This window comes from Theropithecus gelada, chromosome 8 (genome assembly GCF_003255815.1).
Source record: "Theropithecus gelada isolate Dixy chromosome 8, Tgel_1.0, whole genome shotgun sequence".
Taxonomy (NCBI): Eukaryota; Metazoa; Chordata; class Mammalia; order Primates; family Cercopithecidae; genus Theropithecus; species Theropithecus gelada.
This window is the reverse complement of record NC_037676.1, coordinates 133,315,233-133,335,503: the sequence shown is the minus strand read 5'-3', so window position 1 is coordinate 133,335,503 and position 20,271 is coordinate 133,315,233. Positions and strand designations below refer to the sequence as shown.

At 43.5% G+C, this 20,271-nt stretch overlaps 1 protein-coding gene across 2 annotated transcripts in view; it reads left to right on the top strand.

Annotated features, from left to right (window-relative positions):
- Window positions 1–16,230: 16,230 nt before the first annotated feature.
- The window catches only part of ADCY8 (adenylate cyclase 8), a 259,466-nt gene continuing 255,425 nt past the window's right edge, over window positions 16,231–20,271 (top strand). Inside the window, exon 1 of one of the 2 annotated variants that reach the window (XM_025394556.1) lies at window positions 16,231–19,277. In XM_025394556.1, coding sequence (XP_025250341.1) covers window positions 18,318–19,277 — 960 coding nt within the window. In that variant the 5' untranslated portion in view covers window positions 16,231–18,317. The remainder of the gene's footprint in view (window positions 19,278–20,271) is intronic. The other variant, XM_025394557.1, reaches the window with a different exon arrangement.

The window sequence follows — 20,271 nt, the reverse complement described above, 5'->3', positions numbered from 1 at the left end:
AAATAATTAAGGTACAATTGCATCCAAGTAACACCTCGGAAGCAGATTAGTACAAATAAAGCTCATTCATATTCCACAGCTCTTGTCAGATAATAAAGAGTTCAACAGAATTCAACTAGTGGCTTTTGTTTGGTAGAGCAATTATCAAGTGGAAATCATGATTCATTACAAATGTCATCAGTCCCTTAAAAGTGATTATATATTTCTGTGCCTGGAAGACATCTCTTCCAATTTCTTTCTTGTTTAAATTCTTAATTTTCTGCCTAGGAAAACCTCTAAAACAGAAAAAACTAAATTTCTCAATCTTACACTTGGCCTTAGGCATGTCACTTAAGATCTGTGATCCAGTTTTCCATTTATAAGCCAAACAAATGAGCTGAAATTATATATGAGGCTGCATAACTTTAAAATTCTAGAATGTTATCTTTGATTTATTACCACAAATCACTCACTTGATTTAGAATATTTTCCTCGGAAACTGTGCGTTTCCCCCAATATAAAATGTTACTTGGATTATCATTGAAAGTCAAGAAAATTAAATAATGGCATAAAATGATACAAGCTTTAGGTAACGTGAGCAGAGAGAGAGATGGCGTTATTTATCTTTGCATCCTCGGGGTTGTTTGGTGTGTATTCAGTGCTCAGCAGATATTTGATAGATTCAAAGAAGGATCTTTGCTGAACACATAATCTTCCATGATTGTTTTGGGGGATTTATTTTCCTTGTTTGTTTTGCTTTTGTTTTTGAAAGGGAACTTCTTAGCTTGAACTTTTCAATACTAAAGTTGTGTGACATATAGGAATTGAAAAGGCCCCAATACAGATAAAATCATCCACAAATCTCTTTCTTGGTTCATACCAGCTTCACCGTAACCTTTGGCATCGTGTATAAGGCTATTTTCTTAGGCTATGCCCTTGATGCCCTTATCAGACCATTCATTCCTTTCCTACGCTGGGTGCAAAGGCTATGGAGGTAAATAAAACAAACAACCATCTAGCTTTCATGGAGCATATGTTCTAAAGGAGAAAGAGAGGGGGAAACATATAAATGTGTAACAAAGAAAACTTTCAGAAAGCAATAAGCTTTATGAAGAAAAAGATATAGTTGGAAACAAGGATAACAGGATAACGGGGGAGAATTGGGGTGAGGAAGCACTTCAGCTAGGGTGCTTCCAGAGAGGTCATTTTAGGGAGATCATATGACACAATAAAGGTGGTCTGTGGAAGATCTTGGAACCCAGTGAACAGTCACAGGCAAGGGCAAGCACTAAAGTCCTAATACGAGACCTTGAAGAGTGGTAGGAGGAATATAGGTCGTCATGGCCAGAGTGTCCCAAGAAAGAGAAAAAAAGAGATGAGAAATTGAAAAGTTAGAAAATGATATTCAAGTCTCCACTGACTGCTTAATACTTGTATGGAGTCAACACATTTCATTTGCCCTCTTTGAACCTCTGTGTACTCCTGTATATTAGGGAATAATACTTGCCTCACAGGATGGCTGTGAGGATTCCATACAACAAAAGTCCTTCAGTGCCATCCCATGATATGCCAAATGAAATTCAAACTCCCTAGCACAGCCACCCAGGAGGCATGACTACCTCTCTAATGTCACTTCAGCTGTTTGACACAAATACAACACGTCTTTGCAGTCCCTCAAATGAGTCAAGATTTTCCTCTTTACTTTATATGGTTCCCCCTGTCTTTTCCCTCTAGAATATAAGCTCCATGAAAGTGAGACTGTTGTTTGTTTTATTTACTGTCATAGGCTTTGCATACAGCACAGGTACTTGAAAGGCATGAATGGTTCAGTAAATGCATCAAGGGCATAGCCTAAGAAATGAGAGGAAAATCTCAACTCACTTGAGGGAGAGCAAAGACATGTTGTATCCGTGTCAAGCAGCTGAAGTGAAGCGCAGTGAGTCTGTGCCTCTCACGGGTGTTCCCTGTAATTGAAATACCCTCTACCTTCTTCTTGCCTTATCTCACTTTCACCTGAGTATCAACTAGCTCAAGCAATACTTCTTGATGGGAACTTCCCTGATATTTCCAGTGTGGTGACTACGCCCTTTGCCTGTAGTCCAGCAACACACCGAGCACCACGGACAGTGTGCTCGGTGTGTAGCCACTATGGTTTGTCTCACCCTGTCTATTATACAGCCCTTGAGAACAGACACATATTTTCCCGCCAGACTCCAACATAACCTGGAACATGTAGGGGTCCAAGAGTGTTTACTGAGCAACCCTCACGTCAACTGGAGTCCCTCGATGCTGAAGATGTGAACATACTGGCACCCACTGTGAAGTTCAAATTTCCAGTGTTAGTCAAGATAAGACGGGTCACTTCATAATAACACATCTCAATGGCTTGATATAAATAAGAATTATTTCTTACTCATGTAACCTGTTTAACCAAGATTTGCGGGGGAATCTGCTCTTTGTCGTTCTCAGGAACTCAAGAAGACAGACTCCTTTTCGATACCTGATTCCTCAGACATTGCCGCAGTGGCAAGGGAAGATGGACAGCTGCACACAGGCTCACACAGCTTCTCCAGGAGGGGACACATGATGCTTCTGTTCATATTTCATTGCCCTTGAAAGAAACGGGGCCATGCCAAATTTCAGAGAAGGGGAAAGCTAAATCATACGATGTTTCCAGAACAAAATAATGTTTGTGAACAGACATAATAAATAGTACCTCTCCCTCACTCTCAATTAATTCCCAGAGGCTTATACACCTGTAGTCCCTCCGACCCTCAGCCATAGGATCCATATGTATCATCTCTATTATATGTAACAGATTTAGATGCAAAAATTAAACTCTAACTTTAACGAATTTCTTCAAGTTTACCCATATTGAGTATTTTGTGTGTTTGGGGAAATCTAATGAGGACAAAAGGCTCACTTGCCTAGAAACCATTTTAGTCCCCAATTATTTTAGTCTTTACTCTGATCTCCAAAACCCCTGGAGCCGCAAACTTATACAGAGCTCCTTCAATTATCTAACCCCTAAACTTAAACATTCAAATGGGCAGAGTACCCAGTAGAACAAGAGCCCCGCACTGTTCAGGCGTCTCCTTCTTCAGAAAGTACTGTTAGTTGTAGTGATAGTTCTAACTGGTTTATTTGTCATGTTTGAATAGTGAAATAAATGCTGAATAAATGAATGAATAAAGAACAAAAAGAATACCGAAGAACTCTGTACACTTTAAAACACTTAACCAACTTCAGTTTTTATGTGGATATTTGGCTTAACTGCTTTCTAAGGTGATAGTAACCTGTGGTGTTACAGGACTCATTCAGTCTTTTAGTGACTAATTGGTGACAGTGAACAAATGCGTTGGACTCTAATGAATGAAGTGCTAGAGCTTGTATGGTGTTCTGGTTTTAATTTGCAGTTTGCCCCAACTCTGTCAGTCTTTTTCTCTCGTGTATCTGCGAGGATTTGGCTAAACAATTCTCAAAGGCTCATTTCCTGATTTCCCATAAAGTGCTCAGTTGCCCAGTTAGCTAGAATTTCCACGAGAACAAATACATTCCAACAGCTAACTATGATGGGAAAGGAAAGTCTGCACATGGGTGCATACGTACACACACACAAACAAGTCAGCAGGAATACACACAATATGCAACAATTTGTTCCAAAATGTCACCTGAGCTTAAAGTTCTATAATCATCAGTGCAATCTACCAGGTGTTCAGGATAGAGATGATTTGCCTGGTGCTCTGCTCTCTTGGCAGTTACATTATCTTCGAGTTAGGATTCAGGGATATGTGTGTGTAGCAGCTTCTTCACCTTTATGTAAAGTAAAATCTAGGATCCACCAGTAAATAGTTAGTGATATTTGACAAGTCACTTAATATTTCTGAAATTCATTTTCTGTACTTCTAGTAATTAATAGCAACAGGGCCATATAATAATAGTGGCAACAACTTACACTCATTAGACATCTAGGTGCATGCATAATTCTACTTAGTTCTCTGTTCTCTCTCTCTCTCTTCTCTCTCTTCTCTTCTCTTCTCTCTCATATACACACATGCACACACAGACACTCTATTTACTAGTACTAGTATCCTTTTCCAGCCAGACCAGAATATTCTTGCAAAGATTCAGCTTGACATTGTTACACAAATCCATCTTGCCCTCCTGAACTCCCCCATTCCATTATAGGTAGGAGTTTGCTTTACTTTTGAAGAAACAAAAATATGTATAAAGTATTTTTTTCGAATGACATACAGAGAAAGTAACAGATGGAGGGATAGAATGGGGAGAAGAAAGAAAAAAGGGAAAGAGGGAGGGAAGGAAGGAAGGAAAAAGCTAGTCTTCCCCCAAAAAATGAAGCCTAAAAAGAAACTGTTAGGAGCGTCATAGTAGCACTCTGATCCACTACAGAATGAATGCTTACCTGTGCTAAGGACTTCACAGTGTCTCATTTGTATCTTAGATACATTTTGTGATGTGTACTATTATTCCCAGTTTATAGATGAAGACATTGAAGTAGAAGGAAGTTTTTGTATCTTAGATACATTTTGTGATGGATACTATTATTCCCAGTTTATAGATGAAGACATTGAAGTAGAGGGAAGTTAAGTGACATGGCCAAGGTCACAGAGCTGTCAAGGGGAAGAGTCAGGATTCATAGCCAGATCTGACTCCTTGACTGTGTTCACTCCACTCACATCAATTTACCCGTCCTGCAATGAGTAGACCTGGGTTCCGGTGTTAACTTTGCCTCTAGCTGGTAGTGTGATTGTGGGAATCTCTTTTATCTTCTCTGTTACCTCACCTAAAAAATTAAAGGGTATGAGTCTCCACATTTCTTCCTTCCATAAATTAGGGCTTAGTTATAACCACAACATATTTCTTAGAATATGACACCATTATTTTATACATTACTAAAAAATTGAAAATTCTACTAATTAAACTATGAAGTAATGTTTTATCACTTTGAATTTTAACTTTATACATATTTTTAAAAGCATTTTAAGTGTAATCAAATAAAGATTTTATCATATATTACACTTGGATATATGTAAAAAGGAAAACACAAGAGGAATTGAGAGATACAATCCTGAAACTTTTGAAGTGATACTCTTTGGAATAACTTCTCAACATCAGTATTCATATTCTCCAGAAAATATCATCTTCTATCTGTATCATCAAGAGTGCTGCATCATTTCATTTCTTAAAATGGCATTTGCAATTCTCTCCTGGGATCTCTACCAAGCAGTTCACCACCATTCTTCAAGTTTTCATTTGGGCACTTCCTGTATTTTACCAGATCACATCAACAGAAGATTTCTTTAGACAACCTCATGGAGATATAATGTCAAATGGCAAATTTGCGTTCCTTTGTCAATTTGAGGGCCTAGAGGAAAGGGACTTCCCATGTTAGAACCCCCACTCAGGGCCATCACTTCACTCCAAGTCATCTCACCATGGAAACTCTTAGATAAGTTCAGTTGGGATCTTAGGCTCTGGGCACATGGAGAACTCATGACCAAATCCTGCCTTGGATCCACGAGCCTCACCAAGTCAAAGAACTCTGCTCTGTTTTAGATGACCTCCCTCTGGGTTCTATGCCATGAACTCTATTTATTGGCAACCCTCCTGGGATTTGCAAGGAGTACTCCCCTTAATCTAATTAATCAATCTGATGAATAGTATGCACAGTCATTAAAGAATAACCACAGCTTTAATGAAGACAAAAGAGCACCAGATGTCCCTTGGATCAGAACTTGGGCTATTATGTCTGATCCTTACCTATGCTTTCTTTCATGGCCTGACTCCTCCAAGCCTTCATTCGTTTTCATCAGACCTTCTGGTGTCTCTTGTGTCCCTTCTCCCGGGATTTGGAGGCAGGCACATCAACTTTAAAGCCTCTGCTGTTACTGGGTCCCGTTCTTGAATCATCCAAATAAATCACTGTGTGAGCTTCACAAGGCTTGCTTTCCTCAACTGTGCTGTGGGAAGAATGATATCTACCCTGCAGGATTGCTGTGCAGATTAAATACAATAGAGAATTTGAAAGCGCAGGGTTCACCCTGAGTAACTGCAGGGTATCATCCTTCCTTCTGACTCTTTTGCCTCTCTCAGTCTTTTCTTCCATTCTTCCTTCCTCTTCCCCTTTTATATCTTGGTCTTTTCAAAGCCTGCTCCAACTTTTATCCCCCCATCCCCTTCCTCTCTCTTTCTCTTCCCCTCTTGCTTTCTTTCTTTCTTTCCTCTGTCCTTTTCTCTCCTCTTTCCTGCTACCTCTTTTCCTCCCCCTCTTCTTTTACCAACTAAAGTTACCACAACACAGTAGATTTGAGAGTTCTCTGGATGTTTTTAAAAGACTGGCAAGTTTTTAAAAGACTAAAGCACAAGAATAGTATTTGAAGGGGCAAAGTGATAATGGTGTTTGTGTTTGTTACCGTCTTTCTCTTAACCTATTTGCTAGTGAGGAGTATACAATTAAATGGGAGAATAAGCAGGCCAGGAGAAAAGAAAGGAACTAGCCTCTCCTATTTGATATCTCCTATTTTATATGTTTTATTAATTATCACACATGAAAATGGATATGGCTCACTTTGAAGTTTCAAATACTTCAGCATTTTAAATCACTTTGCAGTAACATATATAATTTGACTGAGCTACAGGGAAAGTTAAAGCGTGTGTTTCGTTTTTTATGTTTCTGGATTTTTTGCAACACAGTTTAACTGTTACCTGAACATCAGTTCTTCTCTTTGCCTGAACTATAGTCCCAAACAGATTTCTCTTATCACCACTGTCAACCTGGAAGGGTAAAACCAGCCACATTAATCCTATTTCTCATTTCTGCAGCTTCCCTTGCAGTTTTACATGGTCATGTGTTCCAGTTCCAATTACATCTAAGTAGAGTCTGCCAAGGAGGTGGTTTGGGGGAAAGTTTTTACTTCCTAATGGAAACAGGAGAGATGTGCAAGACCGGAAGTCAGAGTGCTGCCCTCATCCCTTCCTTCCTGACTTGAATGTAGATGTGATTATTGGTCCTACAGTAGCCATCTTAAGACCACGAGACCAATAAAAATTACCACCCAGTACCTTCGAGACTCTGACTCTGCTTGCAACCACCTACCTAGAGAAAACTAAACAACCATCTGGTTAAGCTAGTTATTCAGATATACTGCAATTTGTGGCCAAAAAAGTTACTAGTCAATAGTCTCCTGGTCTTTGGAGAAAAGTTAGAGTCCAACCATCTCAGATCTAAGTGGGGAAGTTACTCCAGATACATCCAAATACATTCAAAGTATCTTCCTACAGTTCTTATAAGGATAAAATCAGATAATGCAGGTAAAGTACTAGCACTACACCTGATAAATAGTAGGTGCCTAAATTCCTGGTCTCATTTTCCTTAGGAGGGATCACTCAATGAAGAAGTATCTCAATTAGAGCCCAGTGAAACATTCTCAGTGATGCAGGCTCTCCTTTCCTTATTTTGTTTACTCTGGTCTAGCACATAAGTATAAATTTTCTCCTAATCTGGCTAACTCTGCTTCTATGGTTCACCTACATCAGAGTCATTATTCAGTTAGTTATCAAGACTGGGTCATTTTTTACTCATTTATTAAAAACTGTTTACTGAGCTTCTGCTATTACCAAGCACTGGGGAAAGAATGACAAATAAGAGAGAATGGTGCTTGTCTTGGAAGAGGCTACACTCTAATCAGAGAAGGCAACAAAAAAAAAAAAAAAAAAAGGCCAACAACTAAGTAAGATAATTGCAGATTGTAAGATGTGCTATACAGGAGATAAACAAGTTTGTTTGGAAAATTCTGGGAGCAAGGAATTTAAATGCAATGGTCAAGGATCATTTCTCTGAGGTGACTTCTGGCTGAGACCACAAAATGGCAGTTTAAGCAATGATCCAGAAAAGCACTCTACACAGAGAGAATACCAAGCAATGGTGAAGGGCAGCTTGTCCTCTCCACCTTTACTTCTTAGCTAATAATTGCCCTTTAGTGCCTATTTATCTTTCAAAGTCTGGTGAAAACGTCTTCTCCTGCTAGATCCACAGCATGCATCCATGTGCACATAAACCAATTAATGACCATTCATTTGCCCATTAAGTAATTAATTAATTGTAAGTATAAAATATTACTCCAACTGGAAGCAAGTTAATAATTTTAAACAAAGAAGTGATATTATCACTTTTACATGCTGGCCCCTGCCCCAAGTCACTCATTACTCTATTAAAATAAAAATGATCACTGAAACCATACAATGCTTCTTCTTTATAATGAATTATGTAATTATCTCTATATGTAATGAATTAAAAACAAAGAAATGCTTTTCTGCCATTCTTACTAGTGTGTAACTGAAGCTCATTACTTTGGTTTTGTTTTGCTTTTTTGTTTGTTTGTTTGAGACAGATTCTTACCCTGTCACCTAGGCTGGAGTACAATGGCACAACTATGGCTCACTGCAGCCTCAACCTCCTGGGGTCAAGCAATCCTCCTACCTCAGCCTCCTGAGTAACTGGTATTACAGGTGCATGCCACCACACCTGGCTAATTTTTGTATTTTTTTGTAGCAGTGGGATTTTGCCATGTTTCTCAGACTACTGAGGTCAAGCAATTTTCCTGTCTCGGCTTCCCAAAATGCTGGGATTACAGGTGTGAGCCACCATGACAAGCCTTTGTTTCAAGCTTTTTGTTTCAAAAACCTTAAAGCCTACTGGACAGTCAGATAGTGTATTAGCTACCTATTGCTGCATAACAAATAACCCCAAAACTTAGGGGTTTAAAACAATAAACGTTAATTATCTCACCATGTATATGGGTCAGAAATTTAAGAGTAGGTTAATTGGGTGATTTTGGCTCAGCATGTCTCATGATGTTTCAGTCAAGCTCTTAGCTAGAGCTGCAGTCCACTGAAGGCTTGACTAGGACTGGAAAATTTACTTTCAAGATAATTGACCAATGGCTGCTGGAAGGAAGTATAAGTTATTTGCTGGCTATTGGTATGGGGCCTCAGCTTCTTGCTACATGTGGCAACCTAAATATCCAACATGGTGGCTGGCTTCCCCAAGAGAGGGCTCTCCAAAGAGAGTAAAGCATATGCCACAATGTCCTTTTGATCTAGCTTTGGGAGTAATGTGCCACCATTTATATCGCACTATATCAGCAACACAGACTAGTTCGAACACATTGAAGGCAAATATGTATGGGTATGACTACCAAGAAGTATGGGATCATTGGGAATCATCTGGTAGTTTGGCTACTAAGACAAACAAAGGGGAAGTGACTTATTAGGGCTGAGATAGAGATGCACAGTTTGCTAAGAAAAGAGCTAGTAGATAATATAAAAATATACCTGTTGCCTGTCCAAGAACCAGCCCTGAAATGCTTCTTTGTATCAGATGTCTTGATCCCTAGGAAAGTGGCCTCAGGACCTGGCTTAAGGGTAAGCATAGGATACAGTTCTAGCCTATGAGATATACACGGAAGTCTTCTACGAGCTTCTAGAAAGACATTTTTCACCTCTGATAAGAATGAGGTATTCAGGGGGAACTCCTGGCTATATTACTACCCTTGTGAGAGTGAATGAATGTTTAGAGAAGCTGCAACTATCTTGTGACCATGAGGGAAGGTCAAGGGTACTCTAGAGTTGCCAGCATAAAGTCCCTAATATAACTGGAATCCTGATCCACCAGCAAATCCCTACATCCATGTTTCTTGTTGTATAGGAAAAACAAATTCCAATTTGTTTAAGTCACTCATAGTTTTCTCACTAATCGTAGCCAAAAGCATTTCTAACTTATACAGACATCTAACAGACATAAGAGGCTGAGGGAAGTTTCTTAGAGAAAGTGGCATCCATGCTAAGAGCAAAAGGATGCGTAGAAAGAGGACTCCAGGCAGAGGAAAAAGTAAGAGAACAGGACACCTTTGGGGAACTAAATGAAGTTAAGTGTGGTTGAAGCACCAAGAGCAAGAGGGGTAGAAGAGAGAGATGGGGCTGGAGAGAGAAACAATAACCAGTCCAGGAGATGTCTGCCTTCTATTTTAAGGCATTTGTGGGTAAAGCAGAGTTATCACAAAATGCTAAGCAAGAGAGTGACATGATCAGCTAGTGGGAGGGAGAGGGTAGGGTCATTCTTTGATAGGTATAAAATTTCAATTATGCAGGGCTGAGAGGGGATTCTGGGGACCTGTTGTACAACAATGTGCATGTTGTGGACAATATTGTACTGGCACACTTGGAAATTGGTGGGAGGGTCAGTCTTACGTGTATTTTTTCCACCATTAAAAAAAAGAGTAACATGATAATATTTTTAATTTAGACTGATCACAGCAGCTGAAGAAAGGAGGCAAACTACAGCTAAAGAGATTCAGAGTCTACTGAAATCATCTAGGTGAGAGAGGATGGTGGCCAAAATACAAAAACAGGAGTGCAGCAGTGGAGTGACACAGAAGAAAGTTGAGAACGATTTTGTTGGTATTCAGTAAGTCTTGTTGATTGAGTGTGTGGAATGAGGTGAGTGCATACATACTGAATGTTTGCCATGTGTGATGCGTTATACCAAGTGCTTTGTATGAATTACCTTTAGTCTACATAAAACCCGGCAAAACTTTACTTTCCACCATATTGTGAAAGTTCAAAACTGTTACACAACTTATTCAAGGTCACAGAGATAAAACATCCTAAGCCTAAAGATTTTGATAAAGTATTTTTCTGAAATTTTGTCTAATTTTCTTCAGTTCTTCACTTCAGGGGGAAAGGATATGTTTTATATCAAAAATGCCTTTGTATACCATAACAAAACAATAATTATCACTACGGTTGTGTTTTACTATGTTACTTATTTATTTTATTTTATTTTATTATTTTATTTTGAGATGGAGTCTCACTCTGTCGCCCATGCTAGAGTGCAGTGGCGTGATCTTGGCTCACTGCCAGCTCCATCTCCTGGGTTCATGCCATTCTCCTGCCTCAGCCTCCAGAGTAGCTGGGACTACAGGCGCCCACCACCATGCCCAGTTAATTTTTTGCATTTTTAGTAGAGATAGAGTTTCACCATGTTAGCCAGGATGGTCTCGATCTCCTGAACTTGTGATCCGCTTGCTTTAGCCTCCCAAAGTGCTGGGATTACAGGCGTGAGCCACCGTGCCCGACCTACTTATTTATTTTTTAAATGCCAATTTGACCAACTACATTGATTTCACAACCCCACAAGTCAGTTGGAATCCACAGTGCGGATAAAAAACTAATCTAGAAGGATTTGTACATTTCATACATTTTGTATATGTGGATACCACTTTCAAATATTAATTCATGAGATTTACTGTTGTATGCCCCTTTTTCCATTCCCTCATTCAATTTTTCAATCAATCACTTCTAGAAAGGAGTAGCAGAAAGCAAACTACTCTTTCCACCTTTCCAGGTTTTATTTTTCCAAAATGTAATCCCAAAAGAAAACTTAAAGGTTTTAGAGGTACAAGAAGTTACAAGGCACAAGGAAAAAACAGAAGGCAGGAAAAGTCAGATACGTTTTATTTTTCCAAAAATGTAATCCCAAAAGAAAACTTAAAGGTTTTAGAGGCACAAGAAGTTACAAGGCAGAAGGAAAAAACAGAAGGCAGGAAAAGTCAGATACGCTCAAAAAACAAGGATTCTCACCAGACTACAAAGAGGTTCTCCGCAACTGGTGGGGTTGGGGGAAGAGTCTGTGCACCCTAAATAATGGCTTTTTGGTACATCCTAGAGAAGACACAGCATCCTACAGTAGAAGGACAATGTGCTATGTCAAGTAAATGGGATCATGGGCAGACCTGTACAAAGATTCACCTGTGTATATGTTGAACAAAAGCAATGCAGAATGCTGCAGGACCCACAGGACAGGATCACATGGGTAGGACCAACGAATGCCTAAGTGGTGACCTTTGTGAATGAGCAGTCAAAGACCAGAAGGCAAGCATGTGCATGAGGGCATCCCCCCCATACATCTGGCAGTGCATTAGCACCTAGAACTATAGCATCTTCCTGGGATTAGGAGGGTACAGATGAAAGTCCCAAGAAGGATATGGGTTAAATGTTTCACCAACTGTGCAGAAACAGAAATACATTGATTCTGAAAGGGAAAAAGACATTTTTTACACTAAATTAATGAATTAAGATTAATATATGCAATGATATCAATGTGACTATATAAATGTATTTGCATTATAATGTCTAAAAAGTGCTAGCTTAGTCAACATAAACACCAATAGTCCACACAGAGAAAACAGTACTAGAGTGAAATATTTTTAAAAATAAGTCTGTGATATTAAAATAGCCATTGGATAGATTTTTTTAAGAGGATAAAGCAAAATTATCTGCTTTATTTCCCAATGGGTCTGCTCATTTTTTTCCCCAAGAATTCATATAGGTACCAAATTAAAATGCATAGCCAAAAGAAGATTTCGTGACATGACTGCACTAGCTGGAAACCCACTTTTTCTTTTCTTTCATTACTGCTTTTCAATACCTTATGTCACTAGTCATTTCTCTAATGGTGTGTGTCAGCGTGTGTGTGTGTGTATGTGTTCTTTTTATTTTAGGACTTCAGTAAGTAAAGTCTTAATTAGTGATGTCATAGTTAGCTCATCCTCTAGTTAAATCAGCATCTAGAGAATCATCTTTTAAGAAGAAAATATTTAAGTCTATCTCCCTTGAAGCTTTCTTCTTCTGACTGCCTGATGGATGAGCTATGCCTTTCTTGTCTCAGAATTGTTTTCCCACTGATGAGACACTCTTCTCCTTCCAGGCACCAGAATCTAATTTAAACTAGTTCCTGTGAAAATCCAAAATGTCTACAAACATCTTTTTCCTGTATTTTTTAAGGCAGAGAAAATATAAGATAAAAGTAAAAATAGACATTTTCTGTATTCTATTGTGTATTGTACTGCATTCTGGATGAAATGTGAGTGCAAAGTTGTTAATTCATAGAACTTGTCAAAGATGATCTCTATGTATCTAAGACACTGACATTTCCTGGAGTGCTGTCAAAGCAGAGGATACTTTTGATATTTCCTAAGAGTAATTCTTCCAGGCAAGGCAGGCATGTAATATTCCTTTAAGGATTTTCTACTTTGGAAGCTGCTTTGTCACAAACATACTCCTTCCCTTTGGAAACAGGATCTCTCTGGTTTCATGTCCCCTTCCTGAACTGAGTCCATCTTTTCTTTTACATGTGAATATTTTATATGTCTTCGGTAAGTGTCAGAGTTTCTATGGGTGCTCAGCAAAGGGCATGGCTCTTAAAAATTTTTTAATTCATATATTAATATAATCAACCTAGGAAGTCATAGGTGCATCAAGGGAGACAACAAATTTCCTTTTCTTAAATATATCTACTGTAAATGTGGCCTATGGTGTGTAGCAACATCACACAACAAATATGTTATTTTCCAGTGAAACAATAGGATATTTCCCCCACCACCACAACTACCTAAATGAAATAAATTACACCAAGTTAATTATTTTCATTAAACTCAATTGTGAAAGTCTGTGTTTTTCCATAAATTATACAAATAGTGTCTAAGTTTTGAACAGAAACAGAATTAATAGGCCCTCCATTCAAACAATAATGAGTTCTACTACCTTCCTCTGCGATTCAGGTACTTTCTAACAGATTTCTCAAAGTCTAAATGTTTCGGAAGTTTCTTATTTACTTTGCCTTTGAAAAGTCAAAAAAGTGAAATTTTTAATTCTATCAGTCCTATTGAATTAGTCATTGACTACTTATGGCAGCATTTTTATTGAGCATGTGGATGTTAGATTCCTGCAATACAACTTTAAGCGTTGGATTTAACCATGAGATCCTGGGCAAAGTACTTAGCTACATGAAGCCTCAGTACTCAGTATCCTAGTAAGATGGCAATAGTAAAATAGAGAAGGACCTAATTCACAATATTACTGGAAATGATTAAATGGGACATTTGTAAAAGATCTTAAGAAAGAGTCTGACACCTAATAGGTGCTAGATAAATTGTGGCTAACATTATTATTATCTTATTATCTCTATGTAAATTACAGTTGCTAGAAGTTGGTGGATATGGGCCCAAGGAAGTTTTTCCCTTCAGAGAGCTCACTGTTTCATGGGGAGGAGTGACAGATACATAAGTCAATGGCTAGTCCCTGTGTAAGGGACTGTACTAAAAGTACCCAGAACAGATTATTAAACAGAGAAGGAAGTCATTAGTTCTCCATGGGGACATCAGAAAAGTTTTCAGGCAGAGACCACATTGCTCAAACTTTGAAGGATGAGGTAAGCAAGTATGTTCAAGGAGGAATACAGGGGAAGAGGAGGAAGTTGTGTGCAAGACGACACTGAGTTGTTAAAACGCTGTCCTCAGATCACAGTAGAGACCCTGCCTTAATAAATATGAGGAGGATAAATGAAAGCATTATGAAAGGTCTATCATAGCTTCAAAAGAATGTGTTGACTTCTCTTGATTTCTTTCTTTCTTTCTTTTTTGACGGAGTTTCGCTCTTGTTGCCCAGGCTGGAGTGCAATGGTGTGACCTCGGTTCACTGCAACTTCCTCCTCCGGAGTTGAGGTGATTCTCCTACCTCAGCCTCCCGAATAGCAGGGATTACAGGCATGCGCCACCACATCAAGCTAATTTTTGTATTTTTAGGAGAGACAGGGTTTCATCATGTTGGCCAGGATGGTCTCAATCTCTTGACCTCGTGATTCCCCCGCCTCGGCCTCCCAAAGTGCTGGGATTACAGGCGTGAGCCACACTGCCCAGCCAACTTCTTTTGTTTTAAGTGGTTCTTAATCATTTGGTGGTTTGCATATTCCAAAAAGCTTCTAAATATTTGTGTTGAACCAATGCTGTCATTCAAAAACAGAATGCTTCTTGGGCTGAATGGCACTATGTCATCCCAGCAAGAAGAAGAGCATTGGAATCTAATTGTGTCATCCATGTTCTTATTTTAAAACAATCTACGGTAACACCCTTCCAGCCAAGAAACATTCAGTCAGTTGAACAGATGTGATGTGTTCTCCCTGATGCATTAGCTTCAACCTCTGAGTTCATGAAATTCTGAGTTTCTTTCTGTAGCATGCTGTGTTCATTCATCAGCCTGAGTCATTTTATCTGATTGGGTCCAATCTTCCCCCACTTGGCCCGCCTCCTTTTGCTGCTGAATAAATCATCCTGGGAGCTGTCCAGGTTGGAGAAAGATTTTCATAGGAAAGTTCCAACTGCATCCAGCCCCTCATTTATTCAGACTGAGTCCTTAGGGCCCCAAGGAGAAAGAACTGAGAAAATAAAGAGATGTCTTCCATTGCCAAGTTTGCTAATATGGTCATTAGCACAGATGCCGTGGGGCAGTGCTCACACAGAGAGGACACAGCTCCCCACACATTCTGGTTCAGGGTCTATAGGACAGCCCTCCCAACTGTGCTCCGTCTGGGTTCCCAGCTCAAGTCAAGAGACTCATTACCCACCCGAGATCCAGTAGGGTGAGGCTGATGAGTTCAAGGAATTCAGGAAAGAAGAAGCAGGAAGCATATCTTTCACAGGAATGTAATTCCAGGGATTATTTCATTCAGGGCTAGATAACTGCAACACAGAGTTGTTTGAGGTGCTTTCATCCTTAACTTCCAGCCCCATGGGATAGGCCAATTATTCTGGGAGATCTTTAGAGTTAACACATTAATTCATCTACAAGCAGAGTTAAAAGTAGAATCAGCCGTCTATCTATTTAAAGTTGAGCGTTTCATTTTGGCTTTCTTGAGGGATGGTAGAATACAACTTTAAAGGACTGGAATTAGGGGAATCTTTTCCATGGAGTGAACGAAATTCTAGAAATCTACTGATTAGGGACTAGGGGAAATGTTAGAGGATTCTTTTGTCTTCCTTTTGGAATTCTGTGTGCAAGGCAGGTGACCCGTTCCGGGTTTAACCCGAAGTCCAAATGCGTGGGGGAAAAAAAAAGAATTAAAAAGCAAAAAATTAAATCCCGCGTTTCTGGGACACGGCCGACAGAAATAACCCTGGAGACAGTGTCTGTGGTTGGGGGTGGGGAGATGGAAATTTATTTTTCCTTGGGACAGGCAGGAGGGAAAGGAGCTTCTCTTCTCGCTCAGGAGGGACTGAGGGGGCGGCAAGGCAAGGCGGTCATTCGGGCTTTCATGGGACGCCACGGGGAGCCGCGAACGCGCCCAGGGCCTGACGTCATTGGCCATCAGCTGACTGTGCTCTGGGCCCGGGCTCCACCGGCTGCAGCCGCAGTCTTGGTGGCGGAGGTGGTGACCACCACCGCTCCTCCACCTGCATCCGGGTGCGGGACTGCGGCGGCCGTGTTTGCCCGGCAAACCCTGCACCCCCGGGACGCGGCTCATCGGGCGTTAGCACCGGCACTAAGCTCCCACCGCGCAGCGACTTGGTCCGCCGCAAGCGCCGCCGCAGGCTTTGTCCGCGAGCGCTCGTCTGAGCCTGGGCGGGCGGGAAACCTGGCTAGGGCGAGGCGGGACCCCGGACATGCCTTTCTCCACGTCCGCCTCCTCGACCCTTATTGTAAGCGGAGAAACTTAGTGTGTGAGGCAGGCAGGGGAAGTCCCCATTTTAATGTCCCGTACCCTTCCCTCTGGATCGAGGTAGTAAAGAGGCTCCTGTAGGAAACTGACTGCCTCTATGATTGCGGCTTCTTGGGGGATTTTGCGTTTAGCCCGAAAGTTGGCTTTGCCAAAAGACGCACGGGTAGGAAGGGCGGAAAGGAGACCCTGTATTCCGTCGCGCTGGGCTCTCCGAGTCCGTGGGCAAAGCGGCCTACGAGTCCTGGCTCCGCACCTGCAGAGGACAAGAGCCAATGCCTAAAAAAGAACAGCGGAGGAACCGGTTGGCGCGGCCAGCTGGAACGCTGGATCTCAGCGCGCCCCGGGAAGGCCGGGGGCACCCGCCCGCCCTAGCCCTCAGTGGTCCTCTCCCACACCGGCCCCTGCGTGCCGCTTTCTACAAGACCTGGGGCGTCCTGGCCAGATCTGGGTGGCAGGTCCCTCCGCCACCCCCCGCCCGGTTCCAGGGGCGTGGCTTGGCGCGGGGGCGGGTTTAAGTCACCGCGGGTGTCTGACCGCTCTGACAGGTCTCCAAATTCCTCCCAGTAGCCTGGTGCCCGCAGCGCGTTTCAGAGCTCCAGGGTGGCACCCGGCGGCGCTTCCCTGGATCCAGAGGCGTCTCTGTCGACTTCCACTCGGCCTCGGGCCTCCCTTCTCCTCCAAACCTTCGCCTCATCCGCCAAGCTTCGGTTCTCAGCCTCGGATATCCGCACCGGCGGCTTCTCTTCGTTCTCAGAGCTCTTGGCTTTGGAGACCTCCCCACTTTTTCCTTCCCCCACCTCCTGCTCCTCCTAGCTCCGAGCCAAATGGACTCCAAAGAACGAAGTAAAGGGGATGGGAACTGTGTGCTGCGACCCTTCGAAAGCACTGCTGAAAGCGTGGACCTCGTCTTATAGCTCAGGCTGGGACCCTGGGGCGAGAGTCCCCGCACCCACTCCCGGAGGGATGCTTCTGGCCAGAGCCAGCGCTGCGCTGTCAGTCCTTGCTCCGCAACTAGGAACGAGCCTAGGAGGGAGCCTCAGCATACCCCTTCCTTAAAATTAACTATTTGGTGAATTGTTAGCGCCGAGGCTACCACCTCTCCAACCCTGTCGCGGGGCGCCCCGCCACCTCACCGTGCCCCCCTCCTCCTCCTTCTTTGCCCCCGCCCCCAGCTCCGCCCCTGCTCCCCATCCCGGCGCAGTGGAGTTCTCCGAAAGGCGATGATTCCAGCCACATCTGCTAACTTCGCACCCATCGCTGCCGCCGGTCACCCCCGGCCAGGACCCCTGAAACCGCGGAGCAGTGGGCGTCCAGAGCCCAGTGCTGCAGCCAGACCCGCCCGACGCGCAGCAGAAGCACGGCGCCCAGGCTCCTAGGCGTCTCTTGGAGAGCAAAGGCTGCGCCAAAACGCTGAGCCTAGAACCAACCAAGGAGCCTGAGCCCAGGAAGGGGCTGCGTGGCTCAGAGCGCTGCGGCTCCTGAGGACAAATAGCCACTGCCGCTGCGTACCCAAGCTGCGCCGGCTGGCGGGAGAGCAGCTCGCAAGGACGCGGAGGTCCGCCGCAATCTTCCAGGTGCCCTTTGCCCCTGGGCACAGTATGACCTGACCTACAAGGAGCCCTGGCGCAGGGCTCCTGCAACGGGACAGCCTAGGATAGAAGGGATCACTGCCAAGCTCCTACCAGGTCGCCTTCAAGTCTTTAGGAACCTCCTCCTCCGGCTGCCTCCCCAGAGTTCTGCGCCTCCTTCCCTGCGGCCCAGCGCCATGGAGCTCTCCGATGTGCGCTGCCTTACAGGCAGCGAGGAACTCTACACCATCCACCCGACGCCCCCGGCCGGCGACGGCAGGAGCGCCTCCCGGCCGCAGCGGCTGTTGTGGCAGACGGCGGTGCGGCACATCACGGAGCAGCGCTTCATTCACGGGCACCGGGGAGGCAGCAGCAGCGGAAGTGGAGGCTCGGGCAAAGCATCGGACCCTGCGGGCGGCGGCCCCAACCACCACGCGCCGCAGCTGTCAGGCGACTCGGCACTGCCCCTCTACTCGCTGGGCCCGGGAGAGCGAGCGCACAGCACCTGCGGCACCAAAGTCTTCCCGGAACGCAGCGGGAGCGGCAGTGCCAGCGGCAGCGGAGGCGGGGGCGACCTGGGCTTCCTGCACCTTGACTGTGCCCCTAGCAACTCGGATTTCTTTCTCAATGGGGGTTATAGCTACCGAGGGGTCATTTTCCCCACCCTGCGCAACTCCTTCAAATCTCGGGATCTGGAACGCCTCTACCAGCGCTATTTCTTGGGCCAGAGGCGCAAATCGGAAGTGGTGATGAACGTGCTGGACGTGCTGACCAAACTCACTCTCTTGGTCCTGCACTTGAGCCTGGCCTCGGCCCCCATGGACCCGCTCAAGGGCATCCTGCTGGGCTTCTTCACCGGCATTGAGGTGGTGATCTGCGCCCTGGTGGTGGTCAGGAAGGACACCACCTCCCACACGTACCTGCAGTACAGCGGCGTGGTCACCTGGGTGGCCATGACCACCCAGATCCTAGCAGCAGGCCTCGGCTACGGGCTCCTGGGCGACGGCATAGGCTACGTGCTCTTCACGCTCTTCGCCACCTACAGCATGCTGCCGCTGCCGCTCACCTGGGCCATCCTGGCCGGCCTGGGCACCTCGCTGCTGCAGGTCATCCTCCAAGTGGTCATCCCCCGGCTGGCGGTCATTTCCATCAACCAGGTAACTCCTGCCTGCCTTGCATTTGTTTCCCCTCTAACTTCCCCGAGTTATTAATCATATAGCTTCCAGAGGGCCAGGGTTGCCTCACTCTCTTTAAGGCTCTTCCTTCAGTCTGGCACAGTGCCTTGCACCTAGGAGGTCTAAAGTGTTAGCGGAATGCAATCTCTTCTTAAAGTGGAACTAAATGACCTCTAAAAGTTTCTACCAACTCTACCCTTCTACTCTGATTCTATGAGTAATTCTACTCTGACATCAGCTAAGAAAGTCTGCTTTCTGCTCCTCATTCCCCTCCCTCAGGGTCCGCAGTCTCTGGAGCATGAGACAGAAGGGGAGGGGAAGCATCCAGATTTAGAAGGTGACCCATTCCTTAACAGCTCTCCTCAGGAGAGTCGCAGCAGGGTGTCTAGGGGGCTCTGGGCTTCAGAGTTGGGTTTTTCCACATCTCTAAGTCACAAACCTTCAGTTCTCAAAGGAACATACATTTGTTAAACACATACTGACTGTCAGTGCTGAGTACTGTATGTGTTATTTCATCTGGTCCTTCAAATAATCCTATGACACATGGTTTTCTCGGGAATTTTTTATTGCCTTGGTGACCGAACATGGTATCTTCTCTCATGACAGGATGCGACCCCAGTGCTTTGAATAAACCAAACTCAGTAATTGGGGGTGGCAAAGAACGCAAGTTTTGATTAATTGGAAAAGAGCATTTTGATGTAGATGATGTAAATATTATATTTAGGTGAAATCTTGTTCTTTAGGCATCTTTCTCTCCTTTCTCCTTCTTTTTCTTCTATTCTTCCCCTTAAATATGGATATGCTTATGTGAACACAGTTCACATTGTCCCTGGGTGCGAAGGTAGACAATGTTTCTCTTGTATGAATTTACTAGAACCAATAGATAATTAATGGCATGGCACTGTCTTTGCAAAATGTATGGTAGGTAACAGGAGAGTGAATTTGGAGAGTTCTCAAAAATAAGGGAAACATGTCA